This window comes from Colletotrichum higginsianum (genome assembly GCF_001672515.1).
Source record: "Colletotrichum higginsianum IMI 349063 chromosome 7 map unlocalized unitig_7, whole genome shotgun sequence".
Lineage (NCBI taxonomy): Eukaryota > Fungi > Ascomycota > Sordariomycetes > Glomerellales > Glomerellaceae > Colletotrichum > Colletotrichum higginsianum.
In genome coordinates, this window is record NW_017263917.1 from 237,486 (window position 1) to 264,880 (window position 27,395).

Genomic DNA, 27,395 nt, shown 5'->3' on the forward strand with positions numbered 1-27,395 from the left:
CGGCCAAGTTCATTCAACGAAGCCAAAGTGATGTCGAAAGATGTACTTCACTAGCCCATCAAAGTTGAAGTCGTTTTCTTAATATGGCTCTCCATGATAACTATCAGTTTGTTATTCGTACCTGTTCTGTCAACGGTGTTAGAATATCATGATAAAACAGCGGCAGGGCTGCTTGTCGTCTGCTTACTGTACGTACAGTACGACGGGAAGACGTCCGACTTGGACATTGATAACGGCGTTAAGCCTAGTAATTCTCATACGGTAAGACTAGGCTAGCATCATCAAGCACCAGACCACGCAGTCTAAGCAGCTGGCCTTCTTTCTGCTACTTGATGATGCCAAGATTGAAAGTTTGACGGGTGGGATTGAAAAAGAAGAAGAGAAAAAAGGGAAGAAACATCGAATTGGAGTGGGAGACCCAACGCAGTTCAGTCCAGTTGCTGAAGAACGTCTGCCTCCATCACACATCACAATGCACGAAATCACCAGATTGTTGCTGGCGCCGGCTGCTGTCGCTGTCTTCTACGTACGTCCCGAATCCCTTGATCTTGCTATAGTGTGGTTCTTCAAGATAGTACCTAGGCTCACATCACAACCCCCCCGATAGATATTCGCCAGAGCAACGTATCTCGCATTCTTCCATCCATACGCAAAGTACCCAGGACCGTTCCTCGCCAAGTTCACCAACGCCTACGCCGCCTACCATGGCTGGAAGGGCGACATCCACCTCGACTTCTGGAGATGCCACGAGAAATACGGTAGGTCCAGACTGACTGGGTGTTACTCTTTATTAATAACCCACGCTCATGATCTGCAGGCGACTACGTCCGCTACGGACCCAACCAGCTCACCTTCAACACGGCAGCAGGCCTCAGAGACATCTACGGCACTGGCGCGGCCACCAAGTTCATCAAGGCCGACGCCTACACGCCGCTGATCCACCGAGCCCCCAACACTCTGACCATCCGCGGCGGCAAAGACCACGCCCGTCGCCGCAGGATCATGGCCCAGGGTGTGTCCGAGAAGGCCCAGCGCGGGTACGAGCACCGAATCGCCGGCCACATCGACAAGCTCTGCGCCGCCGCGTTCTCGGACGGCGGAGGGGACGACGGCGGGCGGCCCAAGACGCTGGACATGGCCAAGTGGTGCTACTACCTGTCCTTCGACATCATGTCCGACGTCGTCTTCGGCGCCCGGTACAACCTGCTGGAGGACGAGCGCTTCCGCTACGTGACGGAGTCCATCGACAAGTCCAACACGCGCATGTCGGCGCTGATCCAGTGGCCGCGCCTCGCCGCGCTGCGGATCGACAAGCGCTTCTTCCGCGAGGCCATCGCCGCCCGCAACCGCTTCATCAGGTTCGTCTCGCGCGTCGTGCGCGACCGCGTGCTCAAGGGCAAGACGGTGTCGATCGACATCGGCGCGCAGGGGAGCCGGGACGCCGACGTCTTCGCCAACCTCGCGTCGGCCAAGGACCCGGAGACCGGCCGCGGGTTCGACGACGCCGAGATCGCCGCCGAGAGTACGACGCTCATCGTCGCGGGCTCCGACACCTCGTCGACGGCGCTCTCCGGCCTCTTCTTCTACCTGGCGAACAACAGGGAGGCCTACGCCACGGCCGCGGCGGAGGTCCGCGGCAAGTTCGCCTCCAGGAAGGACGTAATCCTGGGTGCCACGCTCATGTCTTGCACATACCTGCGCGCCTGCATCGACGAGTCGCTCCGCATGTCGCCGCCCGTGGGCTCCTCGCTGTGGAGGGAGGCCCTGCCGGGCGGCGCCGTCGTCGTGGACTCCCAGACCATCCCGGCCGGCTGCGACGTCGGCGTGCCCATCTACTCGGTCCACCACAGCAACGAGTACTTCACGGATCCCTTCGAGTACAGGCCGGAGCGGTGGCTGGAGGACGACGGCACGGGCAGCGTCGAGCGCGCCCGCTCTGTCTTCAACCCGTTTTCCATCGGCACGCGCAGCTGCCTGGGCAAGGGGCTGGCGACTACGGAAATCATGCTCACGATGGCAAAGGTCCTGTACGATGGCGACTTCGAGCCCGTCGATGGCGAACTGGGCCAGGTTGGGCGCGGACGCCGCGACGGGGTGTACGGCCGGCATCGGGTTCAGGAGTACCAGCTGTGGGACTTTATCACGGCGCAGAAGACGGGTCCTATCCTCAGCTTCACGGCACGAAAGGATGTCTGAAGAGTCTCGGAGGGGTGGTTGTTTCACACGTGAGAGGGCGACCAGAGTCTTTCCGGCTGGCTTCAGCTTTGGATGTTCCTTAACTTAGCCGGTGGCTATCACGTTTGTTACCAGACAGGTATTCTTCCATAGTCAGCAGGCAGCCTGCACACAGTTATACATGATTACTCTCTGAGTAGGGTTGCGGAACATTGCTTATTTGCTGGCTGAACTCGGCTTACTGTATAGTCAACTCCAAGGCGTCGTGTTATGAATAGTGGGACGGAAGGAATATTACGTCCAAGGCTGTGTCATGATCATAGTCCAAGTACATCTCACTGTACCCCATGTTGACTAGATATATGCTCATGTATTTGAAATAAAACAAGTCGAACGGTAAGATTGGGTTGAGGGAACACAGAACACATCTCCCAGCTTGAGTTGACGGGCAAGTCTAGGTTCCAAAGACTCTTCCTACATCGAACATCACCAACAGAAACTCAGCCATCTTTCACAACCAACCACCATGTCTCCGCCTGTTCCAGACAAGAACATCGGTAAACTCACTCCAAAGGCTCGACTCTTCTTTCCTTTTCAACTACTAACTTGACGATAGACTGGTCGTCACTCGGCCTCGGCCTCGAACTACCCAACCGCGGGCATGTCGAAGCCCGTTTCCACCTCTCAACCGGGAAGTGGACTGCCCCCGAGCTGGTCGCCAACCCCAACATCTTCATCAGCGGCATGAGCCCCGGCCTGAACTACGGACAGCAGTGCTACGAGGGCCTCAAGGCGTTCCGCACCGCCGGCGGCCAGATCAGCGTCTTCCGCCCCGCGTTCCACGCAGCCCGTCTCCAACGGTCCGCCGAGGCCGTGTCCCTCCCGGCCCCCTCGCAGGCGCTGTTCCTCGCGGCCGTGGAGAAAGCGGTCGCGGCCAACGCCCACCTCGTCCCTCCCGCCGACACGGACGCCTACCTGTACATCCGCCCCGTGCTCTTCGGCGCCTCTGCGCAGCTCGCCCTGGCCGCCCCCGAGGAGTCCATCCTCGCCGTCTACGTGCACCCCATCCGCCCGTACCACGGCACGGCCGCCCTCGACGGCCTCGTGCTCGAGGACTTTGACCGCGCCGCGCCGAGGGGCGTGGGCGGCGTCAAGGTCGGCGGGAACTACGCGCCCGTCTGGCGGCACGCGGCCAGGGCCAAGGAGCTGGGGTACGGCATCACGCTGCACCTCGACAGCGCGACCAGGACGTTTGTCGAGGAGTTCTCCACGAGCGGGTTCCTGGGGCACAGGACGGACGCAAGCGGGAGAAGCGTGCTGGTGGTCCCGCAGACGGAGAACGCCATTGCCAGCGCGACGAGCGACAGCATGGTGCGGGTTGCCGAGCGAGAGGGCTGGATCATCGAGAAGAAAGAGGTTGGTATTGACTGATTCCCAGCCCGCCCGTTCTTTGTCTCTCCCCTCCTCGTTCCGTCTATCCAACACATACAAAACACAGACGCTCATTGCTGGACACGTGGGAAATTGGTTTTGGCTGACAGAACATGCTTATAGCTTCCCTTTTCTTCCATCTCTGATCTGGATGAGGTCGTGGCGGTTGGAACAGCGGCAGCCGCCGTTCCCATTCGGACCATCAGCCGGCTGTCCACGAACGAAAAGTTCACCTTCAACAGCGCTGGGGGGAAACTTGCGCGTCTCTCTTCCGTCATTTCTGGAATACAGCGGGGGACGCAAGAGGACACTGAGCAATGGGGGCACCCGATCACCAAGTTTTGAGTCCATTAGACTTGGGGCTTCACACGCTCCTGCTGGGGAGGACCAGGGAGAGAAACTAGGTTGGCGTTTTGCTGAGATCCATACGTAAAGAGGAGTAACTGGACGCAAAGACATAAGCATGGCTACAGTATGACTGCATAGTAAATCAGCGACCACAATAAGCACACTACCTTTACACTCTACACTGTCTAGTCAGGGCCCGACTGATCAAGAGCGTTCGGCCGTGCGGCCAAGGGACTTCTGGTCCATAACATGGTATCCCTCGCCTCGTCCTTACAAAATCTTCAAGGCGCAGTCATCGTACCTCCAATACGTAGCAGTCATCTGCCACGCCTAACTGCTGCTTACAGTGATAGTACAGTTATTGGCTGTCAACTGCCTCTGATGGATAATGATTGATTTCACACTGTAGTCAGCACGTAGTAATCTTGTGCCCTGCGTTCTCATCTTTCTGCCTGACGTTTGAAGGCCTATCCAGGTAACGAGTTGGAGTAAGAATCACGACATTACTGTGCTTTCTTGCCACAGTAAACACAGGAGTCTAGATGCGCTAAAGCCTCTCAAATTTAGTCACCGTCTGTGTTTCCGGTTTACTGTATTCGATTATCTAGAGCAACAGTAATCATATCTGCGTCCCCACCAGCGTTGGAGTATCCATGTCTAGCAAAGGCATCGCATACAGTAAGCAGGGAGCACGCAAACATCCTAAGCACGGCTTACACGTTTCCACCAGACACAGCGACTAAGAGAACCTCTGCATGAGAGACTTCATTTACACCTGAGGCACGTGGAATGTACATTTCACAATGAGGAAGATCAAAATCGGGGTCTTGGATGATGCAGTGATGTTAAGCCTATGAACGGCAGTACGGGACTGTCCATCGAAGGTTTAGTAATGCCACCGAGCTGGTTCAAAACACTACTTGAGCTCTGCATTAACTGAAACATTTACTGGTTCTAAATCCTAGACGATTCTCCGATCAAGGCCGCCTTGTTGTGACTGGAGTTGTGCCTTGTATCTTCATCACACTTTAAGATAACTCTCATGTCGTGAAAATACAACGCTTTGTTACTGCTAGATTCCAAGTCAGCATTGAACACGACCGTTGTCTTACCGCCGCCATGGTCGTATTCAGTCTCTCACACGGCGACATCACAGTGCCACTCGAGATTCCTCCCAATCTCGTTCGTTTCGCCGGTACCCAGAGAGACGAATTCCTTGCATCCACTGCAACGGCCCCAACATCTAGAATCCCCACATCAACGCTGGAACTGACCGCTCGTTTCAGCATGCACGTTGCAAGAGGAGAAGGGAGCGATCGCGATGGCTTGCTCGAGTCGTTGCTGGACCATCTGGATCACAACATCCTCCAAGGCAACGACATCCACACAGCAGTCGTTGAAACCATCAAAGACAAACAGAGCAAGACACAGGCAATACAGTCATACTACGAGGCGCTCATCGTAGCCAACAGGCCGATCAAGCCTCGGGGGACCTCGGCCCTGTTAAATGCGGCAGCTCGAGGTCAAGCCGGCCTGCATCTGCTCTTTGGGGGACAGGGCAACAACGAGCACTACTTTGACGAGATCCGAAATGTGTTCTCGACATACAAGCCCCTGGTCCGCACCCTCGCAGAGTCACTCGGCCAAAGACTCCAGACCCTCGCGCGAAACAGCTCGGTTTCCGACCTCTACCCACACGGCCTCGACGTCCTGCGATGGCTCGAAGCCCCCGACTCGACACCCAGCACAGACGCTCTCGTTGCGGCCCCCGTGAGCTTCCCGCTCATAGGCGTCTTGCAGCTGCTGCATGTCAAAGCCGTCTTCGTGGCTCTGGGAGTGGCCCCTGGCGACCTCTCTCGTCTCTTGCAAGGCGTGGCAGGCCACTCTCAGGGATTGGTGACAGCGCTGGCGGTATCAGCTGCGTCAACGTGGGACGAGTTTGACGATCTCGCTGTCAAGGCCGTTGAGATACTGTTTTGGATTGGAGCTAGATGCCAGCAGGTCCTCCGCGAAGAGTAAGTAAACAAACGCCTTCGAAGATTTGTCAACCGTTGGGCCTGTAGACCTTCACTAACATAGTGAACCGGACAGAAATCTCTCCGAAAAGGACTCTCTGGCCTTGGTCACGGACGGCCATGGGACTCCATCCTCCATGCTCTCCATTTCCAACATCCACCAGCGGGACCTGGAAAAGATCGTCACAGGCCTGAACGGCCGCCTACCCGTTGAGCAGCATGTGTACACTGCCCTCAAGAACACCGGCTCGAACTTCGTCATCAGCGGGCCAGTACGCTCACTTGCGGCACTCATCAACTCATGCAAGGCCGCTTCGGCCGGCGCCCGGACGGGGCCTCAAGCCCGCGTTCCCTATTCCCAACGGAAGCTCTCGCCGTCGATGCAGTTTCTGCCCGTCACCGTTCCGTGCCATTCGAAGCTGCTGGACGACGCTGTGCCGCTGATTGACCAAGACCTGAGGAACGTCTCCATCTCGAATCAAGCTCTCAAGGTCCCGGTGAACCGCCAGTCAGCGGACTCTTCCGACTTTGTGACCATATATCGGGACGAGGAAGGGCAAAACCTGGTTCCCTTGGTTATTAGGAAGATCACCTCAGAGCCGGTTGACTGGACCGAGATCGACTTCACGGGAGCAACACACGTGGTGGACTTCGGCCCTGGCCTTTCAGGTGGCGTGGGCAACTTGACACACCGGAATCTTCTCGGGTCAGGAACTCGTATCCTGGTCGCAGGGAAGCTGGACTCGCAACCCGAAGGGCCTCAGGGGTCACTGGCTGAGCTGTTCTCGCCGGATGAGAGAGATATCCAATGGGCTCCCAGGTGGGAGGAGAGCCATCGAGCGTCTCTTGTCCGGACAGCCAGCGGGCCGGTGGTCGTATCCAGCCTTAGTCGGCTCTTGGGGCTACCTCCGTTCTTCGTGGCGGGGATGACGCCGACGACGACTCATCCCGAATTCGTTGCCGCAGTCAGTGAGTAGTCTTTCCCCTGCTTCGTCCATCTACAACTCGCCCCCTCGTCATACAGAGTCTATCTCACCTCAGTGGCTAACAACTGAATTATCAAAACACAGTGAGAGCAGGTTACCACGTCGAGTTCGCCGCGGGCGGCTACCACGACGCCAGCTCTCTGCAGTCGGCCCTCACCAGGCTCCGCGACATGATCCCTCCCGGGCGCGGCATCACCATCAACGTCATCTACGTGAGCCCCAAGGCCATTGCGTGGCAGATCCCACTGGTGCGCCAGCTGCGAGGCCAAGGCTTCCCCTTGACCGGACTGACGGTCGGCGGCGGCGTCCCTTCTCTCGAAGTGGCGACCGAGTACATCACCACCCTCGGCCTGGAGCATATCTCTTTTAAGCCCAGCTCGGCGGAGTCCATCCGACAGGTGCTCCGGATCGCCGCGGAGAACCCGAGTTTCCCCGTAATCCTGCAGTGGACGGGCGGTCGAGGCGGCGGCCATCACTCGGCGGAAGACTTCCACGCCCCGATCCTGGAGACGTACGGCGAGATCCGGGCGCGGGACAACGTTCACTTGGTCGCCGGCTCCGGATTCGGGAGCGGCGATGATGTCCTGCCGTATCTGACCGGGACCTGGAGTTTGTCCCGCGGCAAGAAGTCGCCCATGCCCTTCGACGGCGCCCTTTTTGGCAGCAGGGTCATGACGTGCGCCGAGGCTCTCACCTCGCGCCAGGCGAAGCTCGAGATCGTGGCAGCCCAGGGAGTCGAGGACGCGCAGTGGGATGGAACGTATCGAGGTTCAACCGGCGGCGTCGTTTCCGTCGTCAGCGAGATGGGCGAGCCCATCCACATCATCGCCAACCGAGGCGGACGGCTCTGGGCCGAGCTGGACAGAACCGTCTTCTCGCTCGACAGGAAGAAGCGCGCTGCCGTCATCGCCTCAAAGAAGGGCTACATCATCTCGCGCCTCAATGAAGACTTCCAGCGCCCTTGGTTCGGCGTGAACGCTCAGGGGGTACATTGTGACATCGCCGACATGACTTACAAAGAAGTCGTGGAGAGGGTTATCAAGCTTATGTTTGCCGGAGGGCGCTGGGTAGACCAGAGCCACCCGCGCCTCCTCTTCGACTTTCTATCACAGATCGAGGCTCGTTTCTCCGAGATTGACTCCTCTTCCCTCGTCGGTCCCAAGGAGTGCGATTCAGACCCTTCAAGAATAGCTGAGAAGGTGCTCCAGGCGTTCCCCGGGGCTTCGACTACTCTGCTCTGCCCAGAGGATGTCGACTTCTTTGTGCAGCTGTGCAGACGCCCCGGGGCCAAGCCCGTCCCGTTCGTGCCTGTTCTGGACGACGGTTTCGAGACCTTCTTCAAGAAAGACTCGCTGTGGCAGTCGGAGAACCTCGACACCGTTGTAGATCAGGATGCTGGACGCGTGTTCATTCTGCATGGGCCAGTCGCCGCTCGCCACACCACCACGATCGATGAACCTGTCGGTGACGTTCTGGACGCAATCAACGCTTCGGTATACCGGCACTTCCTCGCGGAGGCTTTTGGGGGAGACGAGGCTTCGATACCTTACGAGGAGTGTCTCCAACGAACCCTCTCGGCGGCAGCCGGACCAGCGGCTACGGACCAGCTAGACATCGTGCTACCCGAGCGCAACAATGACCTCCGGGCTCCGTTCTCAGGAGTCAAGGCTGGCTGGCAGGCTGCTCTGTTCGGCAGTCGTTTCGTCGTCCAGGGCCAGGATCTGATTCCCAACCCCCTTCTGCATTTGCACGACGCCCTCAACGCTGACGATGCTGATATCAACGAGGACACCGTTTCCATCTTCTCTGAAGCGGGTCACGGAAAAAGAGCACTTCTCGTCGAGGCGATGAGGCATTTGAACGAGATACGGGTCGCGTTGTACACCCACCTCACAGGTCCCGACACGCCCGTCCCTCTGTTGCTGAAGTTTCGGTACCATCCGGAGACGAGCTTCGCTCCCATACGGGAGGTCATCGACGATCGCAACGAGCGGATCGGCGACATGTACCGTCAGTTGTGGACGAGCGGATCGGAGTCGACCACCACGCCAGGCCCCTCAGAGTCTAGGGCAGATCTGTCGACGTTCGACGGCACTTACACGTGCGACGAGGCCCTTGTGCGCGACTTCAACAGGGCAGTGGGCTACAGGAGCCCGACGCAGCACGAGCGTGTGCTCCTCGACTTTGCCATCGTGGTCGGCTGGAGCCCTATATGCCAGGCGCTCCTCCAGAAGTCTATCCAGGGCGACGTGCTGAAGCTTGTGCACTTATCGAACGCATACGAGGTTCACAGCGGTGCCGAGGGATTGAAGGTTGGCGATACCTTGCGGACCCGAGCACGCGTGTCTTCCACCACGATCGACGACTCTGGCAAGACGGTCGAGATTGTCTGCGTTATCAGGAGGGCGGACGGAGGCTCCGCGCTCATAACCGTCCGCTCGCGGTTTTTGTTCAGGGGCAAGTACACAGACTTCACGTCAACATTCGCCCGCAAGGTCGAGCCGCCGTACGAGTTGAAGATACGCTCGAACAAGGACATTGGCATACTCGCCTCGAAGCCATGGCTGCACATCGCCGACGGCAACAAGCTTGCCGACTTGAACCTGAACGACCTGACGCTCGAGTTCCATCTCGAGACAGTTACACGATGGGCTTCCGAGTCGACGCGCAGCAGCATCGACACGTCGGGCAAGGTCTTCACCAGATCGGAATCCGGCGACCTGAGCGAGATTGGCATCGTCAAGCACCACGTTGCCCAGTCCAGCTCCAACCCGGTCTTGCCCTACCTACAGCGACGTGGCAAGGTCGTAGATTCTCGCACGACCCATCAGCTGCCAACCCCCGGACCGTCGACGAAAGCCAGGATCCGTATCCCTTGGAGTAACGAGCCGTATTCCCGTGTTTCGGGTGACTACAACCCGATTCACACCTCGCCGCTGTTTGCTCAGATTGCCGGGCTGCCCGGCACCATCACACACGGCATGTATTGCTCCGCCGTCGTCCGCCAGACGTTGGAGAGACATGCAGCGGGAGGGCATCCCAGCCGCATTCGCCACTTCGGCGTCTCCTTTGTGGGCATGGTCCTGCCCTCCGACACGCTCAGCGTCTCTCTGCAGCACACGGGACTCCAGGACGGGCTGATGGTCTACGACATCAACGTGTTCAACGACGAGACCGGCCATCTCGTGCTCCACGGCTCGGCCCTCGTGGCTCAGCCGTCGACGACCATCCTCTTCACCGGCCAGGGCAGCCAGGAGAAGGGCATGGGGATGGACCTCTACGCCTCGTCGCCCGTGGCCCGCGCCATCTGGGACCGAGCCGACGCCTACTTCGTCTCGCAGTTTGGCCTCAGCATCCTGGAGATTGTGCGGACCAACCCGAAAAGAGCCACCGTCTACTTTGGCGGCGTCCGCGGCCGTCAGCTGCGGCACAACTACATCTCCATGTCCTACGAGGTGCCCGGCGGTGACCGGGATGGCGGCGGCGGCGGAGGAGGAAAGCCCCAGAGGCGGCCTCTGTTCCCGACCATCACGGAGCAGTCGACGTCCTACACACACTCCTCCCCGCACGGCCTGCTCTTCGCGACGCAGTTCTCGCAGCCCGCGCTGACCATCATGGAGATGGCCGCGTTCAAGGACATGCAGGCCTCCGGGGTCGTCGGCGGCACGATCCAGTTCGCCGGCCATTCCCTCGGCGAGTACGCCGCCCTGGCTTCCGTCACCGACTTCATGCCCTTTGAGAGCCTGATGTACCTCGTCTTCTGCCGCGGCATGACCATGCAGGGCGCCGTCGAGAGGGACGAGATGGGGCGCAGCTCCTTTTCCATGGTCGCGGTAGATCCCAGTCGGGTCAGCAGCAGTAAGTGAAACCACGATATTGAGTGGCCAGTCTATACATGGGCTGTTCCGCCTTATTTTCTGTCTTGTGTTTGAATTTGTGACTAAATCTCCCAGTAGAATTCACCGAACATGGTCTCCGCGACCTCATCACTGCTATCCAGACACAGACCGGCTTCTTCGTCGAGATCGTTAACCTCAACATCCGGAATGGCCAGTACGTATGCGCCGGTGACCTGCGAGCTTTGGACCTGCTGCAGCGGAGCTGCGACGCCATCAAGTCTCTGTCTTCTTCTCACACTGCCTCCGGCTATCTATCCATCGATGCACTTACAAGCATCGTGAGGGACAATGGTGCCGGCTACGCCGACGTCGCCCCTCAACAGATCGAGTTGAAGCGCGGCGGCGCAACGGTGCCGCTGGCCGGCGTAGACGTGCCCTTCCACAGCTCCTTCTTGCGTTCGCGCATGGAGGCGTTCCGGCGGGTGCTGCAAGACAGCCTGAGCGCGGACCGGCTGAAGCCGTCGCTGCTCGTGGGGAGGTATATCCCAAACGTGACGGGGACGCCCTTCTCTTTGGAAAAGGGGTACATTGAGGAGGCATTCCGGGTGACCAACTCGGAGCCGCTCGGGGAGGTTCTGGGGAACTGGGGGGAGTGGATGAAGAGGGTGACGGATGAACGGGACACCATTGCGACTGTTGGTTAGGGTAATCAGGGAGTAGATTGAGTTGTGTTGCATTTTTGAAGTGTCTATAGTTGTTTTGAGCATTGCGAATAAACAAACGTATCTTCTGTTGCCCGTACTTGTTGCACGTTGAACATCACAATGCCAATGGCTTAAAACATGTACGACATATGACAACGAGTTTTTGTTTTGAAAGAACCATTCCATTCGGCCTCTTCTTTGTTCTTTCGGCTCATGTTGAAACGTATAATTGACCAAACAGCTTCCTCAAGACTACAAGAGGCTGCTTGTTCGGGTTTACCCTTTGTCACGAGGTAATTCATAAGGCGTTGATTAATGGCTGGAATGAACCGGCGTCGTTTTTTCGCGACACTCTTCTATCTTGGGCACAATCTATAGAATTTTATGGCCTTCGAAGTCGTGTAGCGTGAATCTTCCAACATTGTTTCACTCTCTCCGGTGTTTTAGGGGTCTAGACCTGGGGGCGGTGGAGTGATAAGAAGCTCCGTTTGTGCGATGAGATTCGTGGCGTCAGATCTGCTTACTGTTCTTACTAGCCTTCAAGAAACAGTAAGTCGGCTGCAGACCCCCAGGGCCATGTTTGCTTCCAAGAGATGACGTTTTTACCCGGCACACCAACGTCCAGTGTCAGGTTTGGCATATTTAAATATCATTGTGAAATCTGGGCTCGTTGTGTTCCAACATACCAGCAACTGAGTACCTTTCCAACCTACGGGGACATATCAACATGACGAACTTGATCGGCAACCTAACGAGTATCCTCGTATCTCGCGACCTCTTCTCGACTTCTTATTCTCCAACCGTTTCATGGAAAACACAGTTGTTTCTCGTTGGCCTCTTTGGATTTCTCTTTGCCAATGCGAAGAGCTTGCCTCTGGCTCACACCCTGCGCCTGCTGCCCTCTGTCTATCGACTCTTCTGGCCTCGACTCTTCAAGAAGCCCAAAAGGGAATCTCTCACGGCAGATAGCATACAGGAATCTGCCATCACCGCCGCCTCCCCCAGCCTGTTCCGCTACGAAGTCGCCAACTACCGGGTCGCCCCGCTCGACCTCGACGTCAACCTGCACAAGTCCAACAGCACGTTTTTCACCGACGCAGACATCAGCCGCGCGGCTCTGCTCACCAAAATCCTGTCGCCGGCGCTCGCGCGCCTCGGGCCCGCGGATTTCGTCCTCGCCGCGGTGCAGTCCAGCTTCAAGCGCCCCGTCGCGCCCTGGCAGGCGTACCGGGTTTCGTCGAGGATCCTGGCCTGGGACGAGCGGTCGCTGTACCTCGTGACCTACTTCACGAAGCCCGGCACGGACGGGCTTCTCGCCGAGGTGGATCTTCGAGGAGGTCCGGCCGCCGTGCTCGACGATAAGGTCCTGAGTAAAGGCGTGTTTGCGACGTTGGCCACCAAGTATGTGTTCAAGGCTGGCCGGACGACTGTGAGGCCGTTGGATGTCCTTGTGGAGGCTGGCTTGCTTCATCACGGGGAGGGACCTGGCCGGGGGGAGGCAGTGGGAATCTCTGAGATTCAGGAAGGGGTAGAGCGTGGTCTCGAGTATGTAAAGAGCGGCGTTGTTTGATAAGGCAACAGCCTGGAATCTGGAAGACTTCTGTGTGACGCCATATCAACGTTCACATTTTCGAATGAGAGAAAACATATGCTCAATTAATTCGAGTCTAATAGAAAACTAAACAAGAAACGCCGTCCTATTCTCCCCCTAATCTCTAACCACTTGAAGCAGCGTTCTCTTCGCTTTTACGCAAGTCTAAGAGTGAATTAATGGTTGTTTTCGCTTCCCCTCGAGAAGCGCAGTATGCCACCCACTTGTTCAGATCTTGAAACATCTGTTCTCTCTTTGTCTGAAAGTTCAAGTTGAATCTCCACCCTTCGATCACTCTGAAGGTGGTCCTGATACAATGGCCCTGGCCGCGGCTTTTGCAGGGGTACCTCTGCAAGGCTCCTCGTTGACACCGGGAGCAGATATCAATGTAACATTGCTCACAGTAGTCATATATCTCACTGATGACAATGGGACTCAGACAAATCGAGCAGGGCTTGGACCAGTCCCTCAAGAAAGAATGAAAGCCGGCGTGAGAAGTCAACGTCCTGTCCAATGACTCTCGGATCTCGTCTGGGATAACGTGGTGCTGGTCTCCGGCTCTTTGCAAAAACTGGTTGCAGAGGGCTTCATTGCCTAGCTTCGCTGCTAGGAATACTGGCTTAGAGAGCTTTCCTTCCCCAGCGAACGGGTTGCCTGCGTACTGAAGCAAATGCTGAACTACCTCGTTCTTGTGGTATGCGATGGCGACAGCGAAAGGACTTCTCCCGAAATTGTCCTCTTCATACAGTAAAGCCTGGTGGTCTTTGAGAAGAAGATCGACAACCTCGCTGTCGAAAAAACTCTCATTATCCGCTGCCAATACCGCATGCATGAGTGGTGTTCGTCCGATGTGGTCTTTCGCTTCGACATCGGCGCCATGCTTGATGAGTGTCTCGACGCGGCTTGCGTGCCACAAGCCATAACATATCGGCGTACGCCCTCCGTTGTCTGCGACATTGACACGACAGCCATGATCCAGCAAAATTTGCGTCGTCTTATCGCCTCCTTTCTCGACAGCAATGGAAAGAGGATTTCTCCCCTCACCATCAATCGACTCGGGATCGGCACCGTGCTCAAGCAATAAGCGGACAACATCCTGGTGACCACCGCCGCCCACAGCATGGGACAATGGAGTACGTCCTTGGGCGTCTCGTGACTCGATGTCAGCGCCAAGGTCTAACAGAATCTTGACATGGTCCACATCGCCAAACTGGACGCTGGTCGACAGGGCAGACTGGCCAACCCAGTTACCTTGGTTGATGCTTACACCCTTGTCCAGCAGGAATTGCAACGACTGCATTGCATCATGACAGGCTGCGTGTGCGAGAAGTTGCTGGGCATGTCCCTCAGAGAAGCCGAAGTCCGGGACTTGAGCAAACAGTCGAGTAAGAATCGCCGGGTCGTTAGACCGCACCGCGTCTCCGAGAAGTCCAAAATCGATGCTCTCGTCTTCGACTTCCGGAACGGTAGCTCCAGCCTCCAGCAGCATGTCGATAAGCTCAAGATCGGGAAACTTAATGGCTTTCGCAAGAGGCCGTTCTCTGTATCCCTCCTTTGAGTCTGAGGGGATTTCATCCCAGACCAGTTCCCGCCCGAAAACTGTGCTGCTTCCTATGTATACGGCTTGGGAGCATTGGTGGTATTTGGCCACCCAGCTGGGATCGGCTCCTCTCTCAAGAAGCAGCTTGGCATGCTCGCGCAATCCCCGCGCGCAAGCCAATGACAACATCTCCCCGTCGACTTCATGTCGGACCCAGTTGTCGCCTTCTAAAATCTCTTCCATCTCATCCATCTCATGAGCAAGGATTTGGAAGATTTCGATAAGCCCATGGCCTACAGCGAGACGCAAGGGCAGTGCCGACGAGAATCCAGGATGATTCGGGAGCCCGATAGAGACGCTACCGTAAACGTTTGCGCCCTTCTTCAATAGCAGACGAACGGTAGATTCCCAACCGCCTTTGATAGCGTAGCACAAAGGCGTCTCGCCTGACTTGTCCTCTTCGTCCACGCTTCCATATCCGTGAATGGGGCTCTGAAGAAGCGTATCGGCTCCAAATTAGGCGGCCAAATGCAGTGGACTTGCCTTCTCACAAATGCCACGGGGCACGAAGTCGTTCATCACATGGTTTAGTGTGTCGGTAAGTTTACTGCAGCTGAGTAGACTCTGGACCTGGGTGTGGACTCTGGACGACCGGCGGACGTGGTATCCCCAGTGCGGCGCCACGTACCGTAAGAGCCGATTGCCAATGGCATTCTTTGGTTTGATTCCGCCGTTGTCCTTGCACCTGCGGCATGCCCGTTTGTAGCAGCGAATGCTCTCCAACGAGAGATACGTTGCGCAAGTGCCGCTGATTTCCAACTCTCCGTCTGGGAAATGCTTCTCTCGAATTCGCTCAAAATACTCTTGTGCCGCATAATGGTGGAGGCGAACGATGTTCGCCTCTCCGTCGACCACCACAAGGCCTTCACAGACGGAAAGGATGTCATCTATCTCCGCAACGGCCTCTTGGTCGAACTCGGTATCATTCGGCCGAAGGACCATCGCTTCTTGTAGCTGGCCAGGTTGAAGTGGTCTTCTGGCGTGCGTAATCCATTTTATCGCGTTCAAGGCCATGTCTCTGTGTTCTCTCTTCTTGGCACGGATCCGCGACATGGTGTCATCGTAGGCGTGGCTCAGGACATCTAGTTGCCAACCGTTGTCGTCTTCATCAGCCAGTTGGGCTTCTGTAGTGTGTTCCCTTAGAGACTTCAGGGTATTCTTCGCCTCTCGAATTGTGAGAATGCCGTCAAATCGGTTGAGGTAGAGCTGAGCCAGAAGAAACCTGTCGATGAATCAGTTTCCGATACACAGAACGGCCATTTGGGATGGGATTTGGAGACTCACATGCCGTTGACGGCATCAACAATCGTAGCTGTCACTTCATTGCATAGCAGCTCGTCCCGCTTTATGACCGGGGAACAGTCGGCAACACGGCTTCGTAAGTACGCCTCCAAGTCGTCGCGGGTTGCTCGAATCCCCTGGGACAAGCATCCCTCAAAGTGCGAACAGACTCGGGGGATGGGTCTAGATGTGGCGAAGACTTTGGCATGAGCTCAAACCTTGGTTATCTCGGACAATAGCGACTTGCAGATCTGGTGGCTGTTGGGTTGGAACTCGTCCAAGGCGTCGATGATGATGAAGCAGCTGGAACACTTGCTAGCTGCTTCCCGCAACAACCCACTGACTCTCGTTAAGGTCAGTGACTCCTCTTTCTTGTGCATTTCCTTCAGGCTCTCGGGAATTGAGGGTAATGCGTCGACGATTTGCCGCAGCAGACAGCGTAGGAGAGATGTTGAGTCGTCCACATCACGATTCTTGTAGTTGCAATACACGTAGCTGATAGCAATGCCGGTGCGGTCTTTTCGACTCTGGTGCAAATGCTCAATCACAGCCGCGGTGATCATCGTCTTTCCTGAGCCCAGGCTACCAGGACCAAACAGAATTTGATCACTTTCGCAAGCTGAGGTTTGCCAGGTCTGGAACGGTTCGGACTCCAGAAACCACTTCCCTGTTCCCTCTTGCAGTCGGTTCAGTAGATCAGTTTGGATGGGACCAAAGTTGCGCGTTGAGATCCAGTCGAGAATGCCAGTTTTCTTCTCGAGGTCTTCTTGGCTCTGTAATCGGCCTCGGATATTGTCCATTTTCTCGCCAGTGGCCTGCACTGTTTCGAAAACGTTCTCGACGGTCTCACCCACCTGGTGTAGGAACTTGTTGGTTTCGGTGATGATGATGCTGCAAGCCCGGTCAGAATTTTACGTTGCATGTCAGGGATGCCAGGGAATCGCGACTTACTCCTGCTCGGCCGATATGGCAAGACTCAGAAGCTCCTTTGCGTCATGAAGCTCGGTCATTGATTGCTTCAGCCTCTCGTCGAACTTGGCGCCTCTGATGAGCTTCTTGAGCCGATCTTCGTCCTCGAATGCAATAATTCCCTCGAGTATCTTCCTACAGACCGTCATCACGTCCTCAAGACGGCCCATGCGGTTGAATCTGTCCTCGTCTTCCTGTGACGCCTCGAGGACCGCCCGGAAGCCGCCCACCACCGTCAAGAACTGGCGAAGGGTGGAGTTCATCTGCTTGATTTCGTCCGACTGCAAGTTGGAACTCCCAACGTGCTTGTTGATTATCTTGTAGCACTCCTGGACAGCCAAGACGAGGCCTGCGATGCTGGCGGCGATACCAACAGCTTCCATTTTGCAAAAAGCCCCAGATAAGGAAGCCAGGAAAGATCGTGAAGTAATTTCAAAGTGATTGTGAGCGATGGTGACGGTGCCGATTTTATGGATACTCCGAATGATATTCGCTCCATCTAGAAGTTGATAATGGACACAGGGAAAGGAGATCTTTTAATGATGTCTGGGGTTAGACAAGTGCTGGATACCGTGACAATCGACTGCGATCAGAACTGCTATAGACTGGTGAAGAGGCCAAGTCTCGGGTTGACGGTCGAAGCATTTCTAACAATGCTCACAGATGTAGAAGGATTTCTGTTTCATCAAGAGTTGTCAGTAAACCCTTACCTTTGTTTATTGTCAACTGTCAGTTATATCAAACTCCCGGCGTAGGTCTTGGCAGCAAGTAAGGCCTCATGCTATATTAGTTTCAAATCATAAGAGAATTTGTTCAAGGACAGACAAAGAATGATCTTTCAAATATTCCAAGCATCTGTGACGCATGTTTTGTCAGAGAACCGGGCTGATGGACAGGCGCCTTCTATGATACAAAAGCGTTGAAGAATTCAATGACAGAATCGTTGAAGTTACTCATTGACCGATTGAACAATCAGTCAGCGTTAAAAGTGAATGAATTCTGATAAATCAAGATTTTGAAGCTAGAGCCTGCTTTTCCCGCCCCTTTAGGACGGTAATCGACACGTTTAGTGGCATAAATGGTTATGTCCGGCAGCAGAAGAAATCATCGGTGTTCCATCCATACAGACCTTTATTCACTCCTATATTGACATAAACTCGAAAGCAGACTAGCATTCCTTGCAGGAGTTAATTTGCCTCAGGGCTTTGGCGTGCCAAGCCATTCTGCGTACATCAAAACTCTGTCGTGAGTCGGGGAATGGCGGTCCGGGCCGTCCGGGGCCCGGAACTTTATAATTTACTGTCCATTCTGTCTGGCTATTATTCGATGCGAATGATTTTTTTTCAATCGTCGAACAATCTAGAGTTTTGCTTGAGGAGCTTTATAGTTAAGGCAAGGCACAGTGGTCGAGATGAAGCCAGAACCAGAGCCCAACAACGGAAGACTCTGTGGCATTGATAGTTGACTAGAGCCTAAACCGTTATTCTGATGAGCTCTATGTAGAGACAACCAATCAAGTTCAAGTATCACTGTTTCTTGTGCTACAGACATTTCGACTTGAATTCGGCCGGGCCACAATAAACGGCCGAAGTCCTGCTTCACGTGTAGCCTCTGATGTGGCATCCACAATCCGAAACCAGAGTAACATTTCATGTGGATATCTGGTGAAGAGAATGGGGGCCATCGCCAAGACGAATCCCTGCGTCGAACGAAGCCTTGAGCCACAGGTGCTCGGATCTAGGCTGCCATTGAAGCGAGCTGCCTCGGGTCGGTTTCTTTTCCGACAACCATAAAAATGGTTCCGTCCATAGTGATCTAGGTCCAGTCGAGGCAGAAATAGGCCGGTGCTCTCCGAGGGAACCGAGAAGATCACGGGGGGGAACCCGGTCCCTCTCATCTTGGCACTCCAGGGGCACATGAAGCATCCACGCATCGCAAGCACAGAGTCGCAACATGAGAGTCACCATGATGATTGACCACACGTGGTAGCGTATGATAAATCTCGCAGGCGGCAGGGGAGGGGGAGCCGTTGTCCAGTGAGCAAAACGCCATCGGCAATGAAGATCGCGAAAAACGAAGTTTTCTGAGCAGGACAAGAAACGCCATGCATTCGCTAGGGTCAAATGGGAAGGTGAATGGGCTCCTTACGTCATGGACCGCGGCCGAGGGAAAAGAAAAGGCTTGCCACTTTCTTCTAGCGGACGCGTCTCCGGGTTCTTTTGCGAGATGGTTCGCGTCGAGCTTCGTCCTGGAGGGCAGGTCGGAGGCAGCACGCCATCGTCAGTGCCACTCTCACAAGACTTGGCGCTTACCGACCGACCATGTTGTCCTGCGAGGGGTTGTAGATCATGATAATGGGGCATCGTGCAGCTATAAAACCGGCGGAAGGGGTGGGAGGGAGGGGGGAAGCTGCTGTTGTGCGGTTTCGTGAGCTTCACGATCTTTCTTGTTCATCCTCCAGCCACAGCCCATAACACACCCCGTCCACGAGCTGCCCAAAGATGAAGACCGCCATCGTGACTTCGGTGCTGGCGACCCTCGCCGCCGGCTTCAACTTCCACAAGAGGAACCCGGTCTCGTACGAGGGGTACCAGGTGCTCCGCGTCAAGACGCTGAGCCAGCTGGCCACGGTGCAGGAGAAGCTGGCCTCGATCCCCCACGAGCAGTGGAACCACGACGTCGAGACGCACATCGACATCGTCATCTCGCCGGACCAGGTCGAGACGGTCGAGTCGCTCGGGCTCGACTACCGCGTGCTGCACAAGGACCTCGGCGAGTCCATCAGCGCCGAGTCCCAGGCCCGCGGGACCTACAGGCGCGACATCGACGACCTCTCGTGGTACGACTCGTACCACCCGTACGAGGACCACGTCCGCTACTTCACCGACCTCCACAAGGCGTTCCCGGACAACTCGGAGCTGGTCTACTCCGGCCGCTCGTTCGAGAACCGGTCGATCCACGGAATCCACCTCTTTGGCGACGAGGGTCCCGGAAAGCCTGCTGTGCTTTACCAGTAAGTCTGATGGTTTGGTCATTGGCTGTATTAGGGGCGTCCGGTCGTGTCTAACATTGTCGTAGCGGAACTGTCCACGCGAGAGAATGGATTTCTGCACCTGTGAGTATCATCAGCATCATTGAAAGAGGTGATGACAACAGCATAGCTAATCACCCGTTGTAGGTCGTCGAGTACCTCACCCTCCAGTTGATCAACGCGCACAAGAACGCGACCAACGCCACGGACTCCATCTTGAACAAATACGACTTCCACATCTTCCCCATCGTCAACCCTGACGGTAAGCCTCTCTCTCTCTGCTCAACAAGCATCATCCAACCGTCCATGCTAACTCCCGAACCCCCGCACAGGCTTCGTGTACTCTCAGGAGGTCGACCGCCTCTGGCGCAAGACCCGGACGCCGCCTCCCCCGAACCAGAGCTGCTACGGCACCGACATCAACAGGAACTGGGAGTACGGCTGGGACGCCAACTCGCTCGGCGCGTCCACCAACTCGTGCGCGCAGGCCTACCGCGGCCAGAAGCCGTCCGACACGGTCGAGAACCAGGGGCTGGACGCGTACGTGCGCAAGCTGCGCGACGCGAGCGGCATCAAGCTCTACATCGACTGGCACAGCTACGGCCAGTACATCCTCTCGCCCTTCGGCTCCAAGGAGACGTGGTACGCGCCCGAGCTCGGCAAGTGGACCAAGACGGCCTCGGTCCTCAGCGAGGTCATCCGCGACAGCTCCGAGAGGCGCACCACCTTCACCTTCGGCCCCAGCGGCGCGACGCTCTACACCACCACCGGCGCGGCGCCCGACCACGTCTACGCCATCGGCGGCGCCGACTTCTCGTACACCATCGAGCTCCCCGACACGGGCGACTACGGCTTCGTGCTGCCCCCCAGCCGGATCCGCGGCGCGGCCGAGGAGCAGTGGGAGGGCCAGCAGGTTCTGTACACGCTCTTGGACGAGGTCTTTTTCGACGGCATCGGACCCGCGTAGAGGGGGTGGGTGGATGGATGTGATGCGCTTCGTGATATGAGGCATGACTGAGTATGTACCAATACAACTTGTCGAAGCCTGTGTTTAGAGCGAGTTGTCTGTGTCTCTCTGGGCGAGCTATGTACCTGGGACTTGGTAGTTAATGATCTGATTGAACATAATCACCACTCACCTGTGGCTCGCTTATGATAGAAGTTTCAAACTGTTGTTGGATGCACAGCCCAATGCGAGAAAATCTTTGAAAGTCGACCAGCAAGCTTCCTCGAGAGGGGTTATTGGGGCAATGACTTGAGGACTGGAGTGGAACATGGGGGTTAAAGGCAGTTATTGGAACCAGACATCTCTCATTATGAGTCTCTGTAACCAAAAGTACCACATTCCACAGGAACCTCTCTGCAACATGCAGTCACTCTCACCTTGGCGGGTCAACCTCGAAGCATTTCCGTTGTTGATCGCGAGTGTGAAGTGCGGAGGCAGACGCAAAACCCCTCACTCCCTCCATCTACGGAGTAGATGTCAATGGTAATTCCCCCAATCACAAGTCAGCCCATGAGGAGTTTTTGCTTGGCCTCCCGTGTCTCTCTGTCTGCAATTGACCCGAGATATAGGGTCGTATTCTGGCTATTTAATCGTGCTAAGCACCGGCAGAGGGCATTTTTGAAATGTGATTCGCCGTGTCTTTTGCCATTGGCGCGTGGAGGAGAAACGCTCGAATTCGAACTCATTTATCTATATGAAATCGTGCCTTTGGCCTTGTTTTGCCATCAAACATGAGTCCCTCCGTCTCTTTCAAAAGCATTATCACGATAGGCCTTCTAAGTGCTTCCCAATGGCTTCCGGCATGGGCAGCGCCGCCGCCGCCGGGCAACCTGTGGCGGGTATGGCCTCCCATTGACTACAGCGACAAGATCTACGCAGGCTGGGGCCAGATCCCCGTCGAGAAGGAGGTCCAGATCTACAACGGGGTGGCCGAGAACCGGACCTACGCGCACCACCCGGAGCTCTTCGCCGTCGGCGCCAACGTCTTCCTCATCTACTCGTCCGCCCCGGTCGACGAGGACAGCATGGGCCAGGACGTGTGGATCTCGGCGTCCGGCGACGGCGGGCTGACCTGGAGCGCCGGCAAGAGCCTGATGCCCGCCGCCCTCCTCCCCAACCAGACGGAACTGCACGACTGGAAGTACTGGTGCGACAGGGGCATCGCCCAGCGCGCGTGGCAGGCCCTCTCCTTCGTCCGCCTCCCCGACGGCGAGCTCTACGCCATCGGCCAGTCCGGGAGCCGATGGTGCCCCGGCCGGTGGGCGACGGCCGGCAGGATCGCGCGCAAGATCTCGCTCGAGGGCGAGCCGCTCGAGGACCCCTGCTGGCTGGAGAAGAACGAGTTCACCGAGTCGCAGCTGTACGCCGAGACGGTGTACGGGACCGAGTACGGCATGAGGAGCTGCGCCCGGGCGTGCGAGATCAACGCCGTGCTCACGAAGCCGGACGAGGCGCCGGCGTGGTCGCCGTGGCTGTACAACAACGGGCTCTTCGCCGCCGACGGGACGCACCAGATGGAGGAGCAGACGTTGGCCGTCTGGCACGACGACGCCGACTCGCCGACGGGGGGGTACTGGCAGCGGCACTGGCGCGACATCTCTCCCGAGCGGGAGAACACGCACTCGGTCTGGGTCGAGTACAACGAGGACCCCGCCGGCGAGGGGTGGTACCCCAAGGTCAAGGAGCCGCTCGGCAACAAGATCTACAAGACCAACATCCCGGACGCCAAGACGAAGCAGTTCCTCGCGCGGCTCGACGGCGGCAAGGGGGACCGGGTCCTGCTGTCGAACCCGCGGTACAACGCGGCGGACCCCCAGCGGCAGCCGCTCACGCTGGCCGTGTCGAGCGGCGCGGACCAGACGTACAGGGCCATCGGCGTGCTGCGGACCAACGCGACAAGGGAGATCGTCCCGGACACGCGCGGCGGCATCAAGAACCGGGCTTTCGGGTTCAGCTACCCGACGGCGGTGCAGGTTGGCGACAAGTTGCTGGTGGCATACAGCGAGAACAAGGAGAACATCTGGGTTAGTGTTGTTGATGTTGCTGCGCTGCCGAAGGAGGGGGATGCTTGTAAGTAGCCCGTAGGCATCATGACTTTGGGAACGTTGATGCGACTGAGAGAGCGTGGGTATTAGTAGACGAGGCTCTGTCCCCGGGTTGTCGTACAATTCGTTATTCAAGCATGATGGGACTTCTCCAAGGACTTCACTACTCGTCTCACCCACACAAAAGCAACTCAATCTGTGATGAAATCCAGTCGAGTTTCCATGAGTCCGTCCAAGTCGTTGCCATGTGACATCTGTAATGTGAAAAGATATGTCTTCCTTAGTATTGTGGCCCAAGTCTTTTGATGGATGATTTACAAACGCGGAGACAAACCCCTCGAAGCTGGCCGATGACGTCAGCAAGTGGGAAGCATTTGAATGTCGTAATCGAGATGTTTTGGTTTTAATCATAATCAAAGCCACGGACTGAACTATGTAAGCCGCCGCGGACCATCCGACGGAATACAAATCCCGTCAGCATTCCCGAGCATTCCCCATAGTTAACTCACTCATACAACAGCCTTTACGCGTGTTTTTGTATCATACCACGCAGCCTATAACTCTGGCCTCTTGGACGTTGGTCAACCATTTTTGAGACATTATTCCGATCCAAGCAAATCAACCTTGGTTCCCGTATCCCATCACCTCCAGCTCCCATAACCACAAACAACAGCCCTAGCCTCGACAATGGCAGATAGACTCTTGTACACCGGTGCCACCGGCTTTGTGTAGGCCCCATCGCCAACGGAATGTCATCTTTGAGTGTGCGCCTGGCTGACGAAGCACCAGAGGCGGCACCGTCCTGTCCCAGCTGCTCAACACCTCCAACCCGCAGATCAAGGGCTTGTCCATCACGGCGCTGGTCCGCAAGCAGGAGCAGGCGGACCTGCTGAAGCAAAAGGGCGTCGACGCCGTCGTCTTCCGGGGGCTGGACGACTCCGAGTTCCTGAGAAAGACGGCGAGCGAGTATGACTACGTGATCCACACGCCCACCGGCTTCCACACCGCCTCGGCGGTCGCTCTCATCGAGGGGCTCGCGGAACGCAAGAGGCAGACGGGCAGGGACGTCTACTTCATCCACGTCAGTAGTATCCCCGAGACACTGTCCCCCCTCGTGAGATCGGATGAGAAAAAAAAAGAAAAAACAAAAGGGTTTCCAACTCTGACTCCAATCAATGCGCAACAGACATCCGGAACGTCTAACCTCGCAGAGAGAGCCATCACCAAGGAGACGACGCCGGGCCCGGTCCACGAGTGGTCCGACAAGGAAGACGTCTTCGAGTTCGAGGAGCGGAAGGAGGCGGAAGAGGCCTACGGCCAGCGCACGACGGACGTCGCCGTCGTGAAGACGGGCGAGCGCACCGGCGTCAAGACGTACATCATGATGCCGCCGACCATCTACGGCCGCGGGACGGGCTTCTTCAACCAGGGGTCTATGCAGATCCCGAGCGTCATCCGGGCGGCCGTCAAAGCCGGGGTGCCCGCGTACGTGGGCGACGGCACGGCGCGCCTGGGCCACGTCCACGTCACGGACCTCGCCCTGCTGTACGAGCTCGTCTTCGGCAAGGTCCTGGCCGGCGAGGAGATCCCCTCGGGCCGGAGGGGCATCTACTTCTCCAACACGGGCAGCCACAACTGGCGGGACATCGCGGGACACGTCGGCAGGGCCGGCGTCGCTCTCGGCGCGCTGAAGGCGGCCGAGCCGAGGTCCGTGTCGCTGGACGAGGTTGCCGCGAAGTGGCTGAAGGCGCCGCCGCAGGTTGCCGAGATGAATTACGCGGCAAAGTATGTCTCTCCCCCCCCTCTTTCTCTGATCGAACGTGACAGTATGTGTAGATGGATGATGGTTCTCGGACTGACAAGACGCAGCTCTGCCACCAAGCCCGTTCTCGCAACCGAGCTCGGGTGGAAGCCCAGGAAGACGGAAAAGGACTGGGAGGAGTCGTTCCTCGAGGCGTTCCAGATGGTGCTAGACGAGCAAAAGTAGTTTTGTCATCGTTGATACATGAGTCATTATTCAAGAGGGAGAAGTCTATCTCTCTAAATCTCTAGTGCATTCTACCATCCCACATGTCCTCTCAGCCAGCAGTCTAACTGAGTTTGAATCCGTGTGCCTTTATATAGAGAGTAGCCCGTCACCAAAAAACCCCCACCCTCGTTGTGAGACCTCTTTACTTTCTTCACCTCGCCCAGTTTAGTACACATACAGGTTCAGAGCATCCGGGTTCGTCGCCAGGGTCTTCCGGTTCTGCCTCTGCAACGTGAGCCGCATGACCCAGGCGCAGATAATGACACCGAGCGAGAAGGCGATGCTGGCCAACATGGCCTTCAGGTACCTCGGCTCGTCGGATTCCGGCCACAGGTAGGGCGTGTAGACGCTGGCGAGGTTGCCGAAGGTGTTGGCCATGGCGATGGCGACGGCCTTTTTCTCGTCCGTCTGTCCCAGCGTGGAAGCGGTCCAGCCGAGCTACATGCGAATGTTAGCGAGAGACTTCAGTGGAGTTGGGTTTAGGGGGGATGATGGGAGACGAACAATGATGTTGTTTACACCGTACGTGGCGCCTACAAAGATCATGATACCTGTTCCGGGTTAGAAAATGCTTTTCAAAGCAGAAAGGCTTGCCAGCAATCAGGCTCAATGGGCAACATACCGACATATCTGACCGTGGTGTTGAGAGTCGCCACGGCCATGGCAAAGCCGGCACACGCGATCAGCTTGCTCACGGTCGTGTGCCACGTGCGCTCGTTGAAGCGGCCGGACGAGTGCGAGACGACGATGCTCATGATGCCCGCCAGGATGTAAGGGGGGCACGTCAGGACCAGGGTGATGGTGGTGTTGTAGTTGAGCGTCTTGACGACGCTCGGCAGGAAGTTCTTGAAGCCGTTGGCCGACAGGTGCATGTTGTCCATGAGGCAGAAGACCCAGGTGCGCCAGTCGGTGCAGGCCTCGCGCAGGCCCTTCCACACGCTCGTCTTGCCCTCGCGGCGGTCCGTCGTGTCGTCAAAGATGCGCTGGTGGGCCATCTGCCGCTGCTCGGGGGTGAGCCAGCGGGTCTGGAGGGGCGCGTTGGGGAGGAAGTAGAAGGCCCCGAAGGCGACGCCGATGGAGACGGCTCCCTGGATGATGAAGAGCCTTGGTTTGTGTTAGCTACGGTTGCTTTTTTTTCTTTTTGATAGTCGGAGAGAGAGGGGGTGGGTGGGACTATACCATTGCCATCCCGCGAGGCCATGCTTCCCGTCCAAGCCGGCAAAGATACCGGCGGCGATCAGGCCGGAGAAGGCGCTGGCAAGCATGTTGCCGGTGTAGAAGATGGCCATGCGAGTCGCGATCTCCTTACGGGTGTAGAACATGCTGAGCATGTACAGCGCGCCGGGGTAGAACTGCCGAGACGGTTAATGAACGCTTCCCTCACATACTCCCCGCCTCATCCCGTTGCGGAAAAAAGAGTAAGCGTGGAGAGGGAAACGTACCGGAGCCTCGGTGATGCCAAGCAAGAAGCGGCATATCAACATGGTCTTGTAGTCGTGGGCCAGGTACGTGAGCAGGCTGATGATGGACCAGGCCAGCATGAAGCCTGCGAGTCAGGAACACCACCCGTTAGCATCTACTGCGCGTTAAAAGTCTTGGTGCCTTCTTGGCATACATACCCGCCATGTACCAGGACGGCCGCACCCGGTTGAGGATCATGTTGGAGGGGATCTGCCCGCACAGGTATCTACCGGAAATCAGTCTAGTGCGGCTGAAGGGAGGGGGGACGAAAAGCAAGCAAGCAAAAAGACTTACCCGACGAATAGGATGGAGACGCAGGTATTGTACTCGGTCCCCTTGAGCTTGAGGTCGGTGGCGAGCGAGTTGAGCTTGCCGTTGATCATGGCGTTGCGGTCGAGGAAGTTGAGGAAGTACATGACCCAGAGGATGGGCTATGAACAGTCATCGTCGCGGTCAGCAAAGGCCATATTCCCGAGCTGAACAGCAGACGATACGGGGGGGACCTCTTCATACCAAAATGTACCAGTCAATCTTCTTGACGAGGGCAATCTCCTTGGGGTCCGTCTTGGTGTGCGCCCCAAACTCGTCGACCTTGCCGCTCTTGGCGGCAGGCTTGTCGGGCCCGCCGCCATTGGAGCCTCCCGTCAGGACGCGCTCCATCTGGCTGACGTCTGCCTTGGCTTCTTCCGACTTTCTGGGCTCGGTCATGGCGTTTTTCTTGGTGTCTCCTCGAGAGGAGGAGCTGGGCGTCTCTGTCGTCGTGTGGTCTCCCCCTTTCAAGATTGTCGTTTCGTACAAACGTGTCAAACGTCGTCAGTACCGGCCGGATGGAGAGAAACACAGAGAGAGTTAGAGACAGAAGAGAGAGTGAGAGAGGCCTTGGA

At 56.7% G+C, this 27,395-nt stretch overlaps 9 protein-coding genes across 9 annotated transcripts; 7 read left to right on the plus strand and 2 right to left on the minus strand.

Annotated features, from left to right (window-relative positions):
* Window positions 1-472: 472 nt before the first annotated feature.
* Window positions 473-2,196, plus strand: CH63R_09766 (Cytochrome P450 3A31; the record flags this gene model as incomplete). Its single annotated transcript, XM_018304740.1, has 3 exons — window positions 473-526; window positions 608-758; window positions 818-2,196. The coding sequence occupies 3 exons, from the start codon at window positions 473-475 to the stop codon at window positions 2,194-2,196; spliced, it is 1,584 nt and encodes a 527-aa protein (XP_018154164.1).
* A 505-nt stretch (window positions 2,197-2,701) lies between these two features.
* Window positions 2,702-3,951, plus strand: CH63R_09767 (Branched-chain amino acid aminotransferase; the record flags this gene model as incomplete). Its single annotated transcript, XM_018304741.1, has 3 exons — window positions 2,702-2,732; window positions 2,792-3,591; window positions 3,730-3,951. The coding sequence occupies 3 exons, from the start codon at window positions 2,702-2,704 to the stop codon at window positions 3,949-3,951; spliced, it is 1,053 nt and encodes a 350-aa protein (XP_018154165.1).
* A 1,122-nt stretch (window positions 3,952-5,073) lies between these two features.
* Window positions 5,074-11,498, plus strand: CH63R_09768 (Fatty acid synthase; the record flags this gene model as incomplete). The annotated part of the gene is made up of 4 exons (XM_018304742.1): window positions 5,074-5,969; window positions 6,046-6,938; window positions 7,040-10,813; window positions 10,912-11,498. 4 exons carry the CDS (start codon window positions 5,074-5,076, stop codon window positions 11,496-11,498), a joined length of 6,150 nt encoding a protein of 2,049 aa, XP_018154166.1.
* Window positions 11,499-12,225: 727 nt separating this feature from the next.
* On the plus strand, window positions 12,226-13,068 carry CH63R_09769 (Capsule polysaccharide biosynthesis protein; the record flags this gene model as incomplete). The annotated part of the gene is made up of 1 exon (XM_018304743.1): window positions 12,226-13,068. One exon carries the CDS (start codon window positions 12,226-12,228, stop codon window positions 13,066-13,068), a length of 843 nt encoding a protein of 280 aa, XP_018154167.1.
* A 145-nt stretch (window positions 13,069-13,213) lies between these two features.
* On the minus strand, window positions 13,214-17,322 carry CH63R_09770 (Ankyrin repeat protein; the record flags this gene model as incomplete). The annotated part of the gene is made up of 6 exons (XM_018304744.1): window positions 13,214-13,254; window positions 13,492-15,121; window positions 15,212-15,911; window positions 15,974-16,107; window positions 16,189-16,861; window positions 16,922-17,322. The coding sequence occupies 6 exons, from the start codon at window positions 17,320-17,322 to the stop codon at window positions 13,214-13,216; spliced, it is 3,579 nt and encodes a 1,192-aa protein (XP_018154168.1).
* A 2,118-nt stretch (window positions 17,323-19,440) lies between these two features.
* CH63R_09771 (Zinc carboxypeptidase) lies at window positions 19,441-20,937 on the plus strand (the record flags this gene model as incomplete). The annotated part of the gene is made up of 4 exons (XM_018304745.1): window positions 19,441-19,952; window positions 20,018-20,054; window positions 20,118-20,232; window positions 20,303-20,937. The coding sequence occupies 4 exons, from the start codon at window positions 19,441-19,443 to the stop codon at window positions 20,935-20,937; spliced, it is 1,299 nt and encodes a 432-aa protein (XP_018154169.1).
* A 770-nt stretch (window positions 20,938-21,707) lies between these two features.
* CH63R_09772 (Bnr repeat domain-containing protein) lies at window positions 21,708-23,054 on the plus strand (the record flags this gene model as incomplete). The annotated part of the gene is made up of 1 exon (XM_018304746.1): window positions 21,708-23,054. One exon carries the CDS (start codon window positions 21,708-21,710, stop codon window positions 23,052-23,054), a length of 1,347 nt encoding a protein of 448 aa, XP_018154170.1.
* A 654-nt stretch (window positions 23,055-23,708) lies between these two features.
* CH63R_09773 (NAD dependent epimerase/dehydratase) lies at window positions 23,709-25,008 on the plus strand (the record flags this gene model as incomplete). Its single annotated transcript, XM_018304747.1, has 4 exons — window positions 23,709-23,749; window positions 23,811-24,102; window positions 24,208-24,806; window positions 24,891-25,008. 4 exons carry the CDS (start codon window positions 23,709-23,711, stop codon window positions 25,006-25,008), a joined length of 1,050 nt encoding a protein of 349 aa, XP_018154171.1.
* Window positions 25,009-25,215: 207 nt separating this feature from the next.
* On the minus strand, window positions 25,216-27,219 carry CH63R_09774 (MFS transporter; the record flags this gene model as incomplete). The annotated part of the gene is made up of 8 exons (XM_018304748.1): window positions 25,216-25,488; window positions 25,555-25,601; window positions 25,673-26,154; window positions 26,230-26,402; window positions 26,493-26,596; window positions 26,670-26,737; window positions 26,806-26,942; window positions 27,025-27,219. 8 exons carry the CDS (start codon window positions 27,217-27,219, stop codon window positions 25,216-25,218), a joined length of 1,479 nt encoding a protein of 492 aa, XP_018154172.1.
* Between the last annotated feature and the right edge of the window lie 176 nt (window positions 27,220-27,395).